Consider the following 19391-nt stretch of genomic DNA (forward strand, 5'->3'; position numbering starts at 1 on the left):
GCCTGGGTGTGTGCATCCGAGTGGTGGTCTGGCCACTTGCCCCGGTTCACATGTGGGGAGTAAATGATGCCGCTTTGGGCTTCGGTGGCCATATGATCCCTGGAGGCCTTGGCCCACCAGTTTGTGCTCACACGAGTCAGCACATATCATCCTCCTGTGCTCTGTTCTGTTCTGCTCGTTCTGTTCTGCTCGTGCCACCTGTCCACATTCAGTAGAGCAGCGCAGCTCAGCTCAGATCCATTTGATCTGCTCTGCTTCATGCCGTGTGTCCACTGCTCTAATTGCACCTTCGCCTTGCACCCACGGTGCGTTGGGTAGGGTGTCCCAAAATCCGAGGTGAGACTTGACCGTGGTGAAGTGAAACTAGGAGAAGGGTTAACTGCGGAGGTTGAGCCAACTTGGGTTAAAGAGTCCTCTTACTCATCAGACTCTCTGTCAACAGCTGCAGAGAAGCTTGAGCTTTTTACAGCTTGAGCTTCTCCGCCATAGCTGCCCTCCTTCAAGTTTTTCTTCATTTAGCCGCCCCCCTCCTCCTTACCTCTCAAGTTTTTCCCTTCTACGCCCTTCACGGAGCCTCCGCCTTCCTTTCTGCTCTCCAATTTCATGCTCTGCTTCGAATAATACCGCCATGACCAGGAACTTCTGCAGATGGGAGGTGGATCCTTTCTTCTCCGCAGCCGAGGAGGTCCAGGATTCTTCTGATAGGTTAGTCATGTATCTCCTGATTTCTCTTACACTGCAGGTTGGAACTTCATCTCGCGATGTTCTTTGCCTGTTCTTTGTTCCTGGCTGATTCCTGTTTCTGTTAAGTCGTCCTTTTAAGCGACTCGTTCGTTTGCGCTCAGACTGGAATCGGCATACCGGACTTGGATACATACAAAAGGCCTTATGGAAACTCCGGAAGACGGTAGTACTCTTGAATTTCGTAGGCGAGAGCTTAGCACGGCACTTGGCACCGCTAAATGGCAGGTTAGCGAGCATTTCTATCAAGCATTTGACTTGATATTGTGTATTCTGTAGCTGTTGCATTTCTGACAACTTTTTTTTTTTGTTACGCCTTCGAAAGCTGGAAGAATTCGAGAGAGCCGTGTCTGGATCGGCTGCGCATGATCCACGTTATGTCGGGGAAGATGCACCCGAAAGACATAAACAATTTGTTGAAGCCATCCGGAACAATATCAGTTCTATTGAGAAAGCATTGTTGGATTCGGAAGATTTGAAATCTCTTCCTCTAGTGAAGTTAGACCAAGAAGACAAAGACGATCTTGCACAGTTTCTGTCCGGCTCACGATTATTTGGAAGCCATGCTACTAGAGGCACGTTGATGGGCTTTTCCATTGATCAGAAAGCAGACGAAGAAGATCCAAGCAGCTCGTCCGGATCAATGGGAAGTAAGAGTGGGATGTCGCACAACTCTTCCGTGTCAGCATCTAGCTCTGAAACAACTTTGTTAAATGCCGAATCCATTAGGCCAGATGGACCACGTGAGGTCAGCGGCTTAGACAATGTCTGCGTAGATCGACTATCTGTCCGTGGGAAGACAGCCACCGATTTTCCTGAAATAAGGAGTGAACAGAGTGATCAAGCTATTTCTGATCCCGCTTCTGGGCGTATGCACGGGGATCGGAACATGCATGATGGTGACAGGGGTGGGGATCATACAGAGAGAGTGAACGGGCAACGTAGGAGCGTCAGTGTAGGCAGTGGTCTGAATTCATGGAAAAGTGGGCAAGTCCTCCGTAATGCGAAGATGAATGAACGAGTGCAATTGGAAAGCGGCTCTAGTGGGTTGAATTTGTGGTCTCTCTTTAGAAAGAAGCAGCATGCCCTCCAGCTTAAGATCTCGAAAAGTGGTTTCAAGCGGTGGAAAGATGGAGATGCGAATTCTAGAGATCGAACTGGGATGTCTTGTTACTACAAACTGATGCGAAGAGCTGGCGATATTGAAAAGGTAAATTGGATCCTAATAATCTGGTGGCTAAGTGTAATGATGTTGGACTAAATGACTAGGCTTCATGTAAGAGATTACTTCCTTTGGCTTTTGGAACCAAAATTGAATAGTGAGGCACTCCATTAAACGATGTGAAACTAGACTAATTTTAGGTACAGCTTTTCTCTTGGTCCATCGTCGTTTAAGACTGAGTCTGCCATTCATCTTCAGATCTTAACACAAAACTGAGGGTTGATGTATGATGCATACACATGCATGCGGGCGTGCATGTGCTTATGTGCATCCTTTCCTGATGATGTGGCTCTAGGGTTGCCAGAACCATGGAGGCACAGCAAAAGCAGCCACACTGATGGCTGTCATGCAGGCAGGCCATGGGTAAGCAGGAACCGGAGCAGCAGTTCACATGTCTGCAGTAGCAGCTGAGAGGCTGTCGTGTGTACAAGGTACTGGTGCCACATGGGTAGATCAACATGCATATGGCCCAACGTCTGGGCTGCCATGTGGACATTGGCATCCCATTGAGCATCGAAGGCAGCTGGACTGCTGCAGGTGTTCGGTACATTTGTCGGAGCACATTTAAGGTTTTGACATTTTGTGGTGCAACATACACAGTCTTTTTTGGCAGTTCTTTATAACTGCTCATTGCTCCTTATCTGTATGTTCTGTAGTCATGTGAAGTTGGATGTAGTTGTGTGATTCCCTTTAGTTCAAAGTTCTTCCACTCAGGTGTGGTTTCAGCAGTAGACATGAAAAACATCATGGATGTTGGACGAAGGTGGTAACTCTAATTGTGCCCCGCTCATCCACTTCTTTTTTTTTGCTTGGCTTGGGCCTCAGGCATGTCCTTTTTAGCAAGTTGTAGAAGAACTTCCATAGTTTGCAAATCATCCCAAGCCTGCTGATTTTTCACAGCCAAGTCTGAAATTGTGGAAGGCATCCCCACTGCTTTGAATGGATTCATCCCAATAGATAAATGCTTGGCACTGTTGTAACAAAGTTCTGCAAGTCCAAGCCATTGATCCCAAGGCTTGCGAGTGTCATGGCAAAAGTGCCTCAGGTATTCCCCCACCCATTTGTTCACCCTCTCAGGTTGACCATAAATCCTCTCAACTAAGTGGGATTGCGTGGCTGCAGCCGCTCCCCCACACCTCACTTTTGAGGCCTCCACTCCAATTCCATTCCTGCCCACAATGTGCCTGAGGTATTCTGGTATAAACGTGCATTTGTGGGCCTTAGCATAGAGCGGATGGAGCCTCAAGATTTCCAGCACTTGGTGGACATGCTGAATATGTTCCTGTTTGTTTTTGCTGTAATTAAAAAAATAAACACGTAACAGAAAAGAAATGGCTACAATATCTTGCTCATTAGTGCCTGAAAGGTATCTGCTGCATTTTTAATCCGAAAGGCATCACGTTGAACTCATAAAGCCTCTCAGTGAGGAAGGCCATCTTCTGCTCATCACCCTCTTTCATCCAGCCAAGTCATCAACCCTGGGGGATTGGAAATTTGTTTTTAACAGTGGCCTTTTTGAGTTCTCTGAAATGCGATATGATCCATCTTTCTTTTTCACGCGAAGCACTGGCATGCAAAGGGAGAAGTGTTGTGAAAAGTGAAGTTCTTCTTGAGTCCTGTACCTGATGTTCCCATGTCCCTCCGTTCCATCTTAGAGAGATGATATGGAGCCTTGTGATGGGCTTGCCTACCCAGCTTAAGACGATAGCTTGATCGACGTCTCTCTTTGGAGGCAACTGCTGTGGCATATCAGCAAATATGTCACCAAATCTGAGAGCAATTGCTGCATATCAACATTCTTCACTCAAGGAACTCCTTGCCAGATGTTGTCATGTGTAATGCATATAAAGTGCTCTCTTCTTGAACTAGCTGCCTTGCTGAAATGAGCTGCGTTTTCCTGCCTTTGTGTGCGAAGCAGAGTCTTTGTATTCAAATAAACACTGAATATTCCAATAGATTTCATCTAATGACAACTCTCAATGGGGCCCTATGTCTAAGGCAAAGAGATCTCATGCAAAAGTAAGATTATGTGAGAGTCAGATCTGTGCATCCTGGTAACGTAGCCTGCTAAGCATGTGTTGTGTGTCGGCAACCTCAACTCTCAATCCATGATCAATATCTGTGGCTGCAAGCCCAGGGTCTTAGTGTTGATAAAGCTATGGGTACTCATGCTATCCAATGACATTTGAACAGTCCTAGCCCAATGTGCCCTTTCAATCTGAGTGTCTCTGCACTTTTAGCATCCACCATTGATGCATCAAGAGAGATTGAATCTATTGGAGTATCACCCTCAGCATCATTCCATGTGCTAACGTGTGCAATTGTAGAAAACTGACATGGGGAACCATCATTGGGCTGAAAGGTAATTCTCTTGCCAGCATTGATCCCACATGTCGAGCATACACTTCAAGTCGTGTAGTACCACCTGGGTCAAAGGGAGGAATATCTGCCCCCCCCCTATCAGAGGGGTTTGATATGCATTGTCAGCATCATTCGACTCCTCGTTAGTCACATCAAATCTTAGGGCCATCCACAAGCTTCTGCTCATCATGTGATAACTCCACAATCATGGTTAGCGTGGTTCTCCTGCATTTCTCATCTTGCAATCTTCCTTGTGTTCAGGAGTCCACGTCTCACCCCGTTTGAAGCATGAAATCAGCCCTCTTCTTGCTGCCCATGATGGCTCTAGTACTCTTCTTAATATCTGACTTTTCTGGTACATAATTTGTCTTTGCTGCAAATGGCTGTTTGTCTGGCTATAAGAGGACGAGGCAGATTTGGAGGAGACGGATTTAGCAGAAGGGATACGAGAAAGGGAGAAATGGGAAAGAAGAGAGAGGGAGGAAAGGGAGACATGAGAGAGAGAGAGAGAGAGAGAGAGAGAGAGAGGGAAGAGAGAAAAGGGGGACATGAGAAAGAAAGAAAGAAAGGGTCTATGAGACTGAAAAACCTGATACAACGAGCTGTGGTAGTGGAGAGAGAGAGAGAAAGAGAGAGTAGACGTCATATAAAAACGTGGCTACAAGAGTGAGGCGGGAGGAACTTATATAGTTACTTTTAAATGTCCCCACTTGTGACTTCTCTAACCTCCTTATTTGCTCCTGGGGCTATCACTAATTTCGCCCATTTTACCTCTTTCATTACATCCTTACCCTTAAGATATGTTTACATTCTTGAAAACCAAGCTTTTCCCTCTCTTTTGGTCTATTGTTCCATTTAACCATACATTCTTGATATATTGTGTGTCTTGTTTTCTTTTTCTTGTCTATCAAACTTTTTTTGAGTTGTGATTATCGATAAGATTAGTTCAACTTGTATGTCCTCCCCTACATGATCATCATAAGTTATAACCAGTTTTTTTCAAAGACTACTAGTATGAAAAAGTGGATATACTCTAGTTTGTAAGCAAGTTTTCCAATTCTCTTAAGTATTAGGAATGGTCGACAATATTTAGGAGATAACTTTGGACATTCATCTTTTTCATAGTTTCGGAGATTCTGGCATAGCTTAAGATGGACTTTGTGAATTCCATCTTTCATAATGTGGATCTGCATAGATTCTGGCATAGCTTAAGATGGACTTTGTGAATTCCATCTTTCATAATGTGGATCTGCATAATTTCTTGCTTTACCTTGAGCCTTTTTAATGCGATCTTTAGCTATCCTAAGGACTCTGATCCATATCTTTGAGAAAATCTTTAGCTGCTCGAACCTCTTCCGTTTCAAGCCCCATTGCAATTTAGTGCGAGACAAATCAGCAACAGGTTTAGTCCGTTTATGGCAATGCATGGATTTCAACCAAGAGCTAAACTTGCTATCCCGGTCACTTAATAAAAAGGGTTGGTAGCCCATATAATTTATAGACATCCTTCACAAATAGCGTTACTAGTTTCCCTTTCCGATATCTTAATTAAAAATCAAAATTTTGCATCAACACAGCCCCTCAAGCTTTCCTTCCCTTAGGCTTTGATGAGAAGAATATGGCACCATATAAATAATGTCTTTACTTTTGCAAAGCTTAGAATACCATGTATAATTCCTTCTCATTTTAACTCTCTAAAGCAATTGGTCGACTGCTTTGTAGAAGCACCGCACCTATTGCAAAGTTATGAGCATTTGGCTCAACTATGAATGGATCATTGTGATCCACCACTTTCAACACTGTAGTTGAAGCTATAGCCACTTTAAGCTTTCAAAACTTAAAGTGGATAGAGCTATGCGCAGTCTAGCTTTTTACTCACTAAAGAAACTGGTTGACCACTTTGTAAAAGCACCGCACCTATTGCAAAGTTACCAGCATCTGTCTCTTTAGGAATGGAAATTGTGATCCACTACTTTCAAACTAAAGTTGAAGCTATAGCCACTTTAAGCTTTTCAAATCTTTTTCTAGGGAAGGTTTTTCCCTTTTTTAAGTTGAATTTTCATCCGCATAATTATTTTTACATAATCTTTAATGAATCGATGATAGAATTGTAACAAACCTAGTAATATTAGCAATTTCTCCAAATTAGTGGGATGTGGCCATTCTAGGATGGCCCTAACTTTTATTAGGATCCATATGCATTCCATCTTGTTCTCTAAATTAGTGGGATGTGGCCATTCTAGAATGGCCCTAACTTTATCAACATACTCATTACACCTTGGGATTTAATGTCCCAAATATTTTACTTTTTTGCAAAGAATTCATACTTAGATTTCTTTGCTAAAGAGAGTGTTCTCTCAGTGTCACGGGGACGTGAAAAGTCTAATGTAACTCAACCCAGGGTTAACCGTGACTTAAGTCAAGTAATAGTTTGGCCTTGATGGATTGGCTAGAGGAAGTGCAAACTTCCCAGAAGTTCCTAGGGGCAAATTCTAGGTGTAACCACTAGGTCCTAGGGGCAAGGCAAAGGCATTAAAGAGAGGTTTTTAAGTTGGGCCCAAGGACAACCAATGTTGTCCTTGGTTAGGTGGGTTAGGACTTTATGAAGGGCCATTTGTCATGCATGTGCATGCATGTGCTTCCACCACCTACCATCTCTTTCCCTCACTCTCGTAGACCATTCCCAATCTACATAGGAAGCTGGCATTGGCTTATACTCACGTGTTGCTGATTTTGACAAATTCAAGTTGTTTTCCTTCCTGTTGGCACACATTTCAAGTTGCAAGCTGGCTATCCCATGCTCTAGGCTGCTGCACGCTTCCCAAGGTAGTTTGTACAGCTTGTACGGCACATTTAAGACATGCCGTACAGTCGTATTGACTTGTACGGACCTAAGGCACGCTTTTCGAGGCTGCTGAATGGATGTTTGGGTGCTGTTTTCGAGGTATTTGCAGCTGAGGTACGGATCTCCAGGATAGACATTCTGGGTGCATTTCGGGGTAGATTTGTTGCCCAAACCTCTACATCCCTTTCTTGCCTTCTCCTTGCTCTCTATTTGTTCTTTTCTCTCTTGTTCTGGAAGCTGAAAGACTCTTGGACCCTATTGGAGCTTGGACAAGGAATAGGCGCGAGGACAGAGCTCGCCCTTTTGCCACCACAGACAGTGGGTATTTGGTTTTTGTCGTCCATTTGTTTGCCTTTTCTTGATTTGAAGTTATTTGCAATGCTTTTCTTGTGTTTGGAGTCCTTTTTGGTTCCTAGAGGCTCAAGCAAGCACTCAGAAGCAAGGGTGTGTCTGGGGAAAGGCCAGAGGACAATGTTGATGCATGTGAAAGCCTTGAGGTTACTTTGAGCACAGTTTGCGATTGGTTTGGATGCTTTGATGCCTTCAGTTGGGTCAAGTTAGAAGTGAATGCCTAAGATTGCCTTGCTAGTTGGATCTTAGCGGTGCACTATGGAATAGATGCCCAGAAGATAGTCAGAGGAATTGCAAGAGGAGTAGTGCAGGGGTGAGCCCTTTGTTCCATTCAAAAGAATTAAATAAATACCAAAAGGGACGCCAAGGCATTGCGGCTAGTGGGTGTCTTGTGTACTATTTTCATTGAGCAGGGGCATTCTAGCCTCCACACAGTTGTTTTTCAGTTTATTTCTAAGTGAATTTAAGTAAAGGAAGTGTTTGGTATGATGCATTGTGGTTGTATTTGAGGCATTTGACAGTTTAGCAGAGGTTCACCGCCATAGTTGCCAGGGAACCCCGTTCTGTAGTTGTGGAACGCTGAAATGGCGTTCCCTTCAGAAATGGTTATGGAACGCCTATGGAACGTCAGACTTCTGTAACGGCTACGGAACGCTGGAGAACACCTATGGAACGTCTAGGGAACGTTCCCTATGCCATTCCCCAACCTAAGTCTTGTCTATCATTAGGATTTTGTTTATGTCCTATGTTTCTCACTCCAAATTCGGAGTCTTGATTCATCTATCATCAGGATTTTGTTTGTGTCTTGACATTCTGACTCCAAATTTCATCCAACAGCAATTGTGTAGATAGTGCATTTTTTAATGAGTATGGTGATGTGGCGTTCCCTTCCCGTTCCTGTCCCCTAGGATTTTGGCGTTCCCATTCCCTAGGGGGGTGGCGTTCCGTTGGCGTGCACGTTCCCTAGTAACTATGTTCACCGCCCTTTAATTTCCTAAAGGCCGGTTTCACTCGGCAGCTAGAACACTTGCCTCAAGTGTTGAAGATGTTTCCTTTTAGTTAACTAAAAATTAGGATATCCTCTAAAAACGCTATTGTAAATTCTCACAAAAATACTTTTCAAAGTGTCGTGAATGTAGCACGATAGCTTGAGCATTGGTTAAACCAAATGGCATTACTTTGAACTTGTAATGCCCATTCCAAGGTGTTAAAGCTGTCTTGGGCACATCTTGTCTCCTTAATTGGACTTGATGAAATCTTGAACTCAGGTCAATTTTAGTAAAATACCTTGCTCATGAAGAGGGGCATAGTCCTATTCTTTTTCTTTACCAGCGGGATTGATGGAGAATTACTAAGTTGAACTTGGCATTTTCTAAGATATTCAATCAATTGTTTTTCAACCCCCTCTTCCTTAATTATACTAAGCCTATAAGGGCCCTTATGAATAGGGGTAGATCCATTAACTACTTCTTTACTATGTCTACATCTCTCTCTAGAGGCAGACTATTAGGCAAATCACTCAGAAAAACATCTTTAAATTCACCTAATAATGAAATAAGGGAAACTTCATGCTTTTTATTAGAACTTGAACTCCTTTTCAATAACATGACAAATAAACTATTAGAAATGAAATCACATAGAAATACCTCACATTCTTCTTGTTGCGGAAGTTGTTCTAGCTCCTCTATCCGAAATCTACCATTGAAGCTCGTGATGGCACGCAGCAGAGTATGGCTTTCTTGTGTAGGAGTATTGCCCATTTTGGCGTTCTGATACCATGTTAGAATATATAGGTTTGTAACAAGGTAGCCTTTGTTTTCTGACATGAATCTAGTCAATTGTTCATCTTCAGTTTCAGAGATATATCTTGCCATGGCTGATCACCATGTGCATTTACACCATCTTTACTATGGTGGTGGCACCTTAGACATCTGGGGTAGCCACATTTGACACTTGATATAGTGCTCAACCACTCACCATAGGTGGTGGGATGCTGGAAGTTGGTGCATGAGGTGGATTCCACATCAGTGGAGTCTAGAGTCCATCGACTCCATTTAATCAGTGATTATTTACCATGCAATATGAGAATGACAGGCTTTGCTTATCCGCAGACTGGAATCTCCATGGTACTCATTCAGTGATATGTCTAAAGCTGCAGGTCAAAGGACTACGACATAGCTTATTAGCTTGATCAGAATTTTGAGCTGGTCATAATGAGTGCTTACAATTCCTCCTTTTCATACTTAAGTCAAAGTCTTGTTACTTTCTGGTTTGTGAACTCTGTGAGTGATAAAGTATTGCAGGTTTTTTCGTTAGTTTGAAATGTTTGCATGGTTATTTAAAAGCAGATGCTTAGAGCTTTATTCTGTGTAATACTGGCTTGATACGAAGCACATATAGCTGGTTTTAGTGTTGCACTATGGGGTATGTTTTCTACATAGAACAATACAATTTGTCACAAGCAGAGCTTAGAAGTGGAATACTAGCAATGCTTTGCCCAAAAGTTTAGGCACAGGTTTTAAGGCTTTGGAGTTGTGATTTCTAAATTTCACAAATTGATGGCAGATTTGCATTCCTAGACTGCTGCTTTTATAATGACAAAGTTATTTAATTGGTTTCTATGCTGACAGGGATTTGGCGATATTTGGCAGGGAGCTAACTCCAACTGCCTGGGCAGATATGCTTCGGGTGGTACTGTGAAGCCTGATGGCAAGCTGCATCAGGTTTGGGGTGAGGCAGTACAAATGTTGCAGTGTCCGCAGTACACTCTTTCTTCCACCCGGCCTGTACAAATAGCTTCTGCTATTCTTGTGGCACTAGGGCTTATAGGTGAGGACTCTTGCTCCACATGCATCTGAAAGGTGGACGCAAATATCTTGCGTCAATTGGATGGTCTTGGTCAGAGGCTTTTTGTTTTCATCTGGTGCAAGTTCTTGAACTTTGATCTGTGCTTTTGATAATTTCTAATTGTGCAAAGGCATGGTGCATAAGGCTATTTGAATTGACGTACGTGAAGGGCCAGACTTGTGGATTGTAAACGTTGTGACAGTTGGAAACATTTTGATGTCTCTGAGATTTTTACACTTGATCATTCAGTAAGCCTTGCTTTTGTTACTAATTGGTTCTTTTCCGATCTTTGTTACTTGATGTACGTCACCTAGTTGCCTTGGCACCAAGCAGGGCATAATATGTTAACAAAAGAAATCATTGTTAAGGGCTACTCAATGAATGAGCTCTTGACATAAAAGGGAGTGGCTTGCGAGCGTAGACAACTATATACAAGGGTAGCCCAAGCTGTGATTAAAACTTTAGGAGAAGGCATAGGTAGTTTGAACAACAGCGGTAGTGACACCAAGAGGTTTGGAGGAGGAATAGAGTTGAGATGGAAAAAAGTGGCTGGAGAGATGACCGACCCTCACAAAGATCAGTGCTGACAACTTTTCAAACGACAAAAATCTCGGAATTTCAGATCATTGTATGGCTCATCTTTTACGATACATCTATTTTCCCACGTTATCCTGACAGTTTCTACACTTGGGGTGCCTTGTTTGGTATTACAACTGTTTTTGCTCCTGCTGTCCAGCTGCTGTAGCAGGTCCCCAGCTCCATAGTTTGTCCCCTTTCTTTTTCCGCTTGGGGGTGTGTTGGGTAGGCTGTGCCCGGGGGGCGGGATGTAATGAAGGGGAAAAAAGGGCCAAGGTAGAGGCCCTTTAGGTGGAAAATGTGGAGGGACTATGTACTTTGCACTTTTGATGTGACATCTAATTCCTATCTACTCCCTTCTCCTCCCTCCTACGGGCTACCTACACTCTCTGTCCCAATCTCTCTCTCTCTCTCTCTCTCTCTTTCCTTCTCCCTTCTCTCCCAACCTCTCTCTTCCTCTCCCTCTTCCCCCATTCCACCCTTCTCTCTCCTTCTTCCTCTTCCTATTTCTCCCTCCTCCAATCTGCCCCCTTGTCTCCTTCATTGCATTAGTATCAAAGCTCCTTCCTAGGGCCTTGTGCCTTGTGCTTCTCATTCTCAATGCCTACCGGACTCCATGGAAGTAGAAGTAGTTCAGCGTCAAGCAAAGATAACTTGGACCAACTGCAAGATGGAGCATTGACGACCAGCATCAAAATCAACTATGAGGATAGCAGGCTGCAACGCACTGCTGTCCAACGCCAAACCCTGAAATCAACCATGAGGATAACGGGCTGCAACGCATTGTTGTCCAGCGTCAAACCTTGAGTACCCACTATGGTATTGCCCGTACGGCAAACTTTGCTCGTCGACCAACTCCTAGTCCCATCGCTCGAACCGACCAGCTCCCTTCCAGTCTCATTGACGGAACCGGTTTCCATACTGGGCTACAATGCTACTCCCAATGCTATGCTACAACGCTACTCCTTGCCATGGCTATCAAGTCGTTAGGCCTGCCACCGCCCGTTCGCATTGCCATGGCCACGTTGCCTTCGCCTCTTCCTCCATCAGTTGTTCTCCCCACCATTCTCTGTCGCCCTCGTTGATTCTCTCCGCCCTCTCACCGCATCGCCGTCGCCCATCACGCCTGCAACCACAAAAACCTTAGTATTTCCTAAGGTTCAGTTAGCCAGGGTTAGGGTGGTCAGTTAGTTACTTGGTTTGGGTGGGGTTAGTTTGGTTAGGTTTAGTTAGGTTGGTCGAGTTAGGTCAAGTTAACTAGTTGGGTTAGTCGGTCAGTTATGTTAACCTAACTAGGGTTCAATTAGTAGGTTAGGTTGTGTTAGATTAAGTTTGTGTCCTAACTGTCTTACCAGTCTTTAGGTTAGGAGTCCTAAGTGTCTTAGGTGACTTAGGGAACCCCCATCCCCCCCCAAAAAAAAAGAAAAAGAAAAAGAAAAAAAAGTGTTCACTTTTCAGCCTCTTCTTAGGGGCCTTTCATAGCCCGTTTGGAGCCATTTTGGCTCCGTTTTGAAGCCTCTTCATCGATCCTTCTTCCGAGCTTCTCTATCGGCCTTCTCTTGTGGTTCTACACACTATACGTGCTCATAACACTTCATCCTTCCCTGCATTCGAGCTTCTCCCTCCCAGACAGCCACCATGCCACCCAAGCGTGCCCCACAGGATACATTGCATGATAGTGATGAAGCTGCTCAACATGAGCAATTGCCTTCCACAGTGGGTGCATCTGCTGGTGCTACGGAGATTCGTGCAACTCAGCCTCTCTCCTACATCCCGTGAAGCGCTGGCAGCGCAGTCACAGTTTTTGGATACCCTTGCTTCTATGCTCCAGGGTGCCATGTGCGAGATGGGACAAGAGTTTAGCCAGTAGCTTACCTCAGCAATGGCTATATAGGATACAACTCTTGCCCAGATGGGACAATAGCTCGAGCAGCAGATTGGCCAGGCTATGCAAGACAAGGGCAAGCAGCCCGCATCCCAGCAAGCGGACCACTAGTCGAGATGTTTTGTTTGCTCCATGCAGGGGTTTTATGACCGATGCCTGCTGCGCCTATGAGCATCAGTCTTCTGGACCATTGTATGTACCCCAACATGGGGATGATGTAGACTTAGATGATGAATTTTCTGTCCCACAGAGCACCTTCTTGCAGGATGTCAGGCCATCTTTTGGCTCACAGCTTTCTGCATCTATGCAGGCTGAGCCCTCTCTTTTGAGCCTATCCGTTGGTGTGCATCCGGTTAGTGCTCGTTTCACTGCACCAACGAGTATGCCTGGAGCTGGCTTGGGTTTATATGGAAGCCCACACCCCTAGGAGAGAGGTTAGTCCTCTTCTCAGCCCTTTGGTATGCCATCATTTCGGAGAGATGCTGGAGCTAGGATTTCCTGAGCTCTTAATTCAGAGAGTGAAACTTAGGTTGGAAGTGCTTCTTGTAGAGCATTCTAATCAAACTTGAGATGTCCTTCTCCGATTATGTGAACCTCAAGTGTGATGATGCCCGCTCTTTTGGAGGTTTTACACACAAGAATTATGCAGCCAATTATATCCAGGAAAAACTCACAATGCATAAGCTCAATGGGGACACTCGCACACCCAATGAGCTGGAGGAGTGGCTTACGAAGTTGGAAGATTATTTCCGCATAATCTTTGCAGGTATGCACATGCAGGACTATGCACATACTTGGTGGTGTTACATGAGGGACTCGCCTCAAAGGCAAGCCACATGAAAGAGTTCAAGGAGTTGATGATCACCACATTTGTATCCCGGCTCATATTGGAGCAATATCTGGCTGAATTCTATGGATTATCGCAGACTGTCCAAGAGTACTTGCAGAGTTTTTGGAGACTTTCCTTGTTTGTATAGGATGTATCTAAGAGAGGGAAGTTACTGTGTTTCATCGAGGGATTGAGTGAAGGTACATAACCCTCAAACAATTGAGCGTGCAGCCCAATTGGCAGAGGCATTTGAGCACAAATATGCCAGCAAGTATAAGATGACAGCGGGCAGCGCATATGGGAATGCAAATGAGGCTGAGAAGAAGCCTAAGGTGACTGAGTGGCATGAAAAAAAAAAAAGCAGCGCCCTTTCCAAGGTTTCCTACTGTTTCAGGAGTAAAATGCCCTATGCCAGGCCATACAGGCCATCAGATGCCAAGCTAGGAACTAAGCCTAGTGCTGGAAATGAAAAATCATGGTAAGCAGTGCTAGGTGTGAGTAAAGTACCCACTGAATTTAAGCTTCATAATGGACTGTTGTACCGCAAGGACAGAATTTATCTTGTGCCAGATTCAAAGTATAAACGGCTGGTTTTGCAGGAAATGCACTCATCTCCTACAGCAAGACATGCTGGTGTCACTAAGACATATGAAAGAATCAGACAGAGCTTCATTTGGGATGGCATGTGGAGAGATGTGGTTAAATACGTGGCTGAATGCTTGCCTTGCCAACAGAATAAGTGGACAGCAAATTACCCGCAGGTCTGCTACAGCCATTACCCATTCAAGAGGGCAAATGGACGCACATAGCAATGGATTTCATCACAGAATTGCCTTCTACAAAGAAGGGATGGAACAACATTTTTGTTGTGGTGGATAGAATGACAGAACAGGCCCATTTTATACCCACTAAGACCCGGTATTCAGCATCACAAGTTGCTTGGCAGTTCATTGAGCATGTCTTTAAGCATTATGGTTTTCCTCAGGAAATTGTCAGTGACACAGATGCAAAATTTATGGGTCACTTTTGGCAGGAGATATTCACAGCAGTATGCCCTTGGTTTGAAGGCTAGGAGTAACTCCAGAAATATGGGAGCTGCCTTCGAATCCTGCATATACTCTTCTTGAATCCCATGAATCCAATCTTGATAGATGGTGGAAATGGCAAACAAACTGCAAGCCCACATTCTAGACAAAGCATCGGCAACCACATTTTCTTTCCCCTTCCTGTACTCAATGTCAAAATCGTAAGACTGGACTGCAGCCAACCCACCTCTTTTGCTTCATGGATAAATTGTGCTGCGTAAGGAAGTATTTGAGTGTCTTATGATCCGTCTTAACCTTAATCTTGCTACCGTACAGGTAGTGCCAATTCTCGAAAGCATGTAGTATGGCCAGCATTTCCTAATCATAAATATGATAGTCCAATTCCTTGGCTGTAAAATTTTCTACTCTCAAAAGCTATAACTCCATGTTGCTATCTCAGAACAGCCCCTAGTCCTTTGCCACTTGCATCCATCTCTACAATGAAAGGGCGTGAAAAATGAGGGCACAAAAATACAGGTGCATTACTCAAGGCTTATTTGAGGTCCTCAAAACTGAGTTGTGCTTCTCCTGACCATTTGAAAGCATCATTTTTCAACAAGTCAGTGAGAGGGGCTGCCCTCTTGACAAAATGCTTAATGAATCTCCTGTAGAAAGAGCCAGACCCAAAAAGCCTCTTAGTCCAATGGGATTTTGTGGCCGTGGCCAGCATCCATCCTTGCTCACAATGTGGCCAAGATATTCCACCTCTTCTGCCATGAAGGTGCATTTGCTGTCTTTACCATAAAGCTGATGCAATCTTGGCTATAATGAAGGGGAAAAAGGAGCCAAGTTCGAGGCGCTTTAGGTGGAAAATGTGGAGGGACTATATAAGTCCCTATCCACCCCCTACTATGCACTTTTGTTGTGACATTTAATTCCTACTCCCTTCTCCTCCCTCCTACATGCTGCCTACACTCTCTCCTCCAATCTCTCTCTATCTCTCTCTTTCCTTCTCCCTTCGCTCCCAAATTTTCTCTTCCTCTCCCTCTTCCCCCATTCCACCCTTCTCTCTCGTTCTCCCTCTTCCTATTTCTCCCTCCTCCAATCTGTCCCCTTATCTCCTTCATTGCAGGGAACATAATCTGAATACTCTATTAAGAGAGAAAATTAGCCATCTAGACATGTCCAGACAGTACAACTGTGCACGATTGCTTGGCTCTTGATTGCTTCACATCGTATGTGGCTGCCCCGGGTAGGTCAAGTGCGACTTAGTAAGTCACCTTGGGGTGCATTAATGTTTCTAGTCGAGAAGAAAGACACTTCTATGCGTTTATGCGTAGATTATAAGGGTCTGAACAGATTGACCATCAAGAACAAGGGTGCATGTATGCACGAAAAGCACTTGGCTCAAACTTTTGGGTTTTATGGGTCTTTATACACTGTCGATTGTTTTGTTTTGTTTTTTTTTTTAAAGGTGCTTTGAGGACTTGTAAGATCCATTAGGCTTTGCCAAGGTTCTATAGTTATTTGCATGCTCTCACACTAACTGCAAAGCCATTGCCTTTATTAAAAAAAACTATAATTTAAAACTGAAAGGTAAATTAGAGTTATTTTTCTTTGAAGGTTTTACGAATGATACTTGCAAAGTTAACTTTTTGGGTTTTTTTTGGCTTTATTTTTATAGGCAGGCATAAAGCCCGATTGGTTGGCAGCTTTTCTGGCAAACGGCTTTCTGGATAGCAAATTTTTTTCCAGGCAACGGCTTCAGCAGTTAACAGGCTTATCAGCTTTAGCACCTTGCTCACAAACGAACACATGAGACCTGGATGAGTGATTGGAAAGCTTAAAGTGACTAGAAGACTTGTAGTTGGAGGAAGCCAAGGCAATCGTTCTAGGGAGAGCTCAAGCATGGAGGGGCAGCAGAGCCCCTGAATTGATTTATAGCCATGTTGGAAGGGGGTAAAAAGCACACACAAGCTAAAAGCTGAAAAGCCAAGAGCCACACACAAGTTAAAAACTGAAAAGCCAACAGCCATCTAAAAGTAGAGGTTAAGAATTTTAGAAATTCCTAAGAATGCTAACAAATATCCTTTACCAAGGATTGACGATCTCATCGATCGGCTTTGTGGAGCCAAGTGTGTCACATAGATCTTGAGAACAAGCTATCATCAGATAAGGATATACGAAAAAGATGTCTATAAGACTGCGTTTGTATACATTTATGCCATTATGAGTTCTTTGTGTGTCTAAAAGATCAACAAAGTGACCTACAGGTTGCGTTTTCTGATGGTGTTCGGTATACTAGTCTTTCATGTTAGTAGGCTCAAAGTGATGTTGTGTGCAGGAGAGAATTTAGTCTGTGAGGACAAAGTTGTATGACTCAAGAATCTAACCGCTTATGTGCCCCATGATTATAAGGACTGACAACTTAGGAACAGGGTTGTTCTAGAGATGAAGGTTAAGGGGAAAGATTGCTCAGAAGAGGATAGTACTGCGAAAGTATGATTCTCTTTGGCGTCGATTCCTAGAGTTTATGTCTCGTCTTTCTTAAATAAGGGGAATGTCCACGTCTGGACATTATGTGGCTACTGTTTCATAGGTTAGGCTAACTTAGGATCATGTAACCTAACCATGGACAGTTAGGACATGACGTACCCTTGGTCCAGTTAGGTAGTCGATACCTAGGACACTCTGTGCCTATATAAGTGTGAGCCTTAGGTCAGTGGGGTCTCCAGGATGGAGGCTGTCCAGGCCTATGATTCTTTAACGACATCTGCACTCAAATAGGGCTGCGTGGTATGTCTAGCTTGGGGGTGATCCTTGTGAGGATCTAGGGTTGGGTGGTGATGCGCTAGCCTACACCATGTGTGTCCGTGTGTTTATGTTCTATGTCGTTGGTGTGTGCAGGTAGCTTGTAGATAGATGATTGTCTTATTTGCTTGGGTTAGCTGCAGCTGACCTGTTAATTGGTGCGTCAGTTGATGTGGTTCGAAGTGTCATCTGCTTTCTGCAATGCCAGAGCACTAAGTGTCCCCTCATTTCTGCAATGCATGTGAGTATGTAAAGCATGAATAGCATAAATAACGAGCTTTATGTTGTTGGATCTTCATGCTAAGGGTCTTAAGAAACCCTGATGTTCTTGGACGCCAAGGCTGATGCAATCTTTTCTAACTGCAACATCTCGTATGTCAGTAGGTAGGCAAGTGTTGATAGGGATCTTTTGGGAACTATTGCACACACGGCAACTTGGTCCATTAGTGTGGGATGGAAACAAGCAGGGTCATCTCATGGAACTTGCCTGGCTGGTGGCTTCAGAGTCTGTGTTTCCAAATTTTATTTTTCCCTGTATCTTGGGGTCATTCTTTCCCAAAGTATGTAAGATTATGTTTTTATATTATGAAACAGGAAATACATTGGCAGGGCTTTTAGTTGTTTCAAGGCCTACATGTGAGATGAAGTGGAGATTTAATTGGGATTGTTTTGAAGGCTGGATTGTTTGTGGGACTATTAATTTTGTTGCAAGGGTTAACTGGAAGTATTTCTGCTGTCGTGCAGAGTTGAAGATAAGAGGGATAATTAGTGATTATGTTGGAGATATTGATTTGCTTTTAAGCCTGAGCTTGATTGAATGATTGGCTGTCTGTATCTTTGCTTACTGACGAAAAAATGTGTTGGCAGGGCTGCTTTCCTTCCATGTGACCGTGTCAGCTTTCTAGGAGACATGCAAAAACGTGTAGTTGTGCAATGCACTTAAGAGCTGTATCGCACCCAGGATTTGGTCGCAGCAGAAGGCTGGATTTCCACAAAATTTTTATCCAAGCAGTGAAATTTGAGGCAGTTGTTGGTCAATTCAGTTCCGCTGCATTGCCAATTGTTTTGTTCCCTCATGCTTGGGCATTCCAACCTGCAGGGATGCCATGTGCTCTACAAACTTGTTTCCTTCCGAAAGATGAGGAGATCTATTGGCTTACAATTTTCTGACTTTGTATTCATGAATGCATGTGATTAAATGGTTAGGGAAGTAAACAAGGTTTGGTACCGTCCATGAAATGCCTGAGGTTCCATGAGACGAAAGGATTATAAGTCATGTGAATGAGCAGGGGTTCTTACTCCTGATAATCTCTAAATCTAATACGCCAGTTAAAAATAGTCTCTCTTGAACATGTGAGATATGGACACTCGACTTATCCATGGATGGTGTGCTCACAATGATCTGAAACAGGTCAGTGCAGAAGAGTGCAGAAGCAGAAAGATGTAATATTTGTACAAGGGAAAGGATGAGCCTCCCTTCTCTTTTTTTTCAAATATATGGACAGAGAGAGAGAGAGAGAGAGAGAGAGAGAGAGAGAGGTTCCTGTTCGTGTTCGTGTTCCTGCAAGGATTGGACTTGTAGCCTCATGTTTATGGTCCTGCTACTTTGATAACCAGGAGTCTATGATGTGCTGAACTTAGCCATGCGTTTTATCTGCTGCTGTTTTGTCAATCATGATATAGTATGTGATTCAGCCTGTGTACTGTATCAGAGCAGTAGAGATTGAACATCGTCCCTTGAGATCTTGTATTTTGAGTCAATACAATCATGAATATATGGAAGCAGGAGACTTGCCTCATGGAGCGAGTTGATATCGTAGATGCAGATAATTGTAGCCTATGATTAGCGGAATTTAGCCATGTGTTTTATCTGCTGCTGTATCATGATATGGTATGTG

General features: G+C 43.8%; 1 protein-coding gene across 2 annotated transcripts; it reads left to right on the top strand.

Annotated features, from left to right (window-relative positions):
- Window positions 1-424: 424 nt before the first annotated feature.
- LOC147888055 (uncharacterized) lies at window positions 425-18989 on the top strand. 2 transcript variants are annotated; one of them, XM_087393690.1, is made up of 5 exons: window positions 425-705; window positions 846-969; window positions 1067-1951; window positions 10151-10349; window positions 18361-18989. In XM_087393690.1, exons 1-5 carry the CDS (start codon window positions 629-631, stop codon window positions 18396-18398), a joined length of 1323 nt encoding a protein of 440 aa, XP_087249816.1. In that variant the 5' UTR covers window positions 425-628; the 3' UTR covers window positions 18399-18989. The 2 variants fall into 2 exon arrangements, with proteins under 2 accessions (XP_087249816.1, XP_087249817.1); XM_087393691.1 differs by having other exon boundaries at window positions 10172-10349.
- The last annotated feature ends 402 nt before the right edge of the window (window positions 18990-19391 follow it).

Source organism: Dipteris shenzhenensis, chromosome 22, assembly GCF_047967505.1.
Source record: "Dipteris shenzhenensis isolate YYH24624 ecotype China chromosome 22, Dip_SZ_1.0, whole genome shotgun sequence".
In the NCBI taxonomy this organism is placed as follows: Eukaryota; Viridiplantae; Streptophyta; class Polypodiopsida; order Gleicheniales; family Dipteridaceae; genus Dipteris; species Dipteris shenzhenensis.

Bases quoted from the DNA above. Each gene is read 5' to 3' on its own strand.
- LOC147888055 (XM_087393690.1), top strand. From the start codon at position 629: ATGACCAGGAACTTCTGCAGATGGGAGGTGGATCCTTTCTTCTCCGCA. The intron at 706-845 runs GTTAGTCATGTA...GTTTGCGCTCAG, and splicing joins GTCCAGGATTCTTCTGATAG to ACTGGAATCGGCATACCGGA. The intron at 10,350-18,360 runs GTGAGGACTCTT...ATGTGTTGGCAG, and splicing joins TGTGGCACTAGGGCTTATAG to GGCTGCTTTCCTTCCATGTG.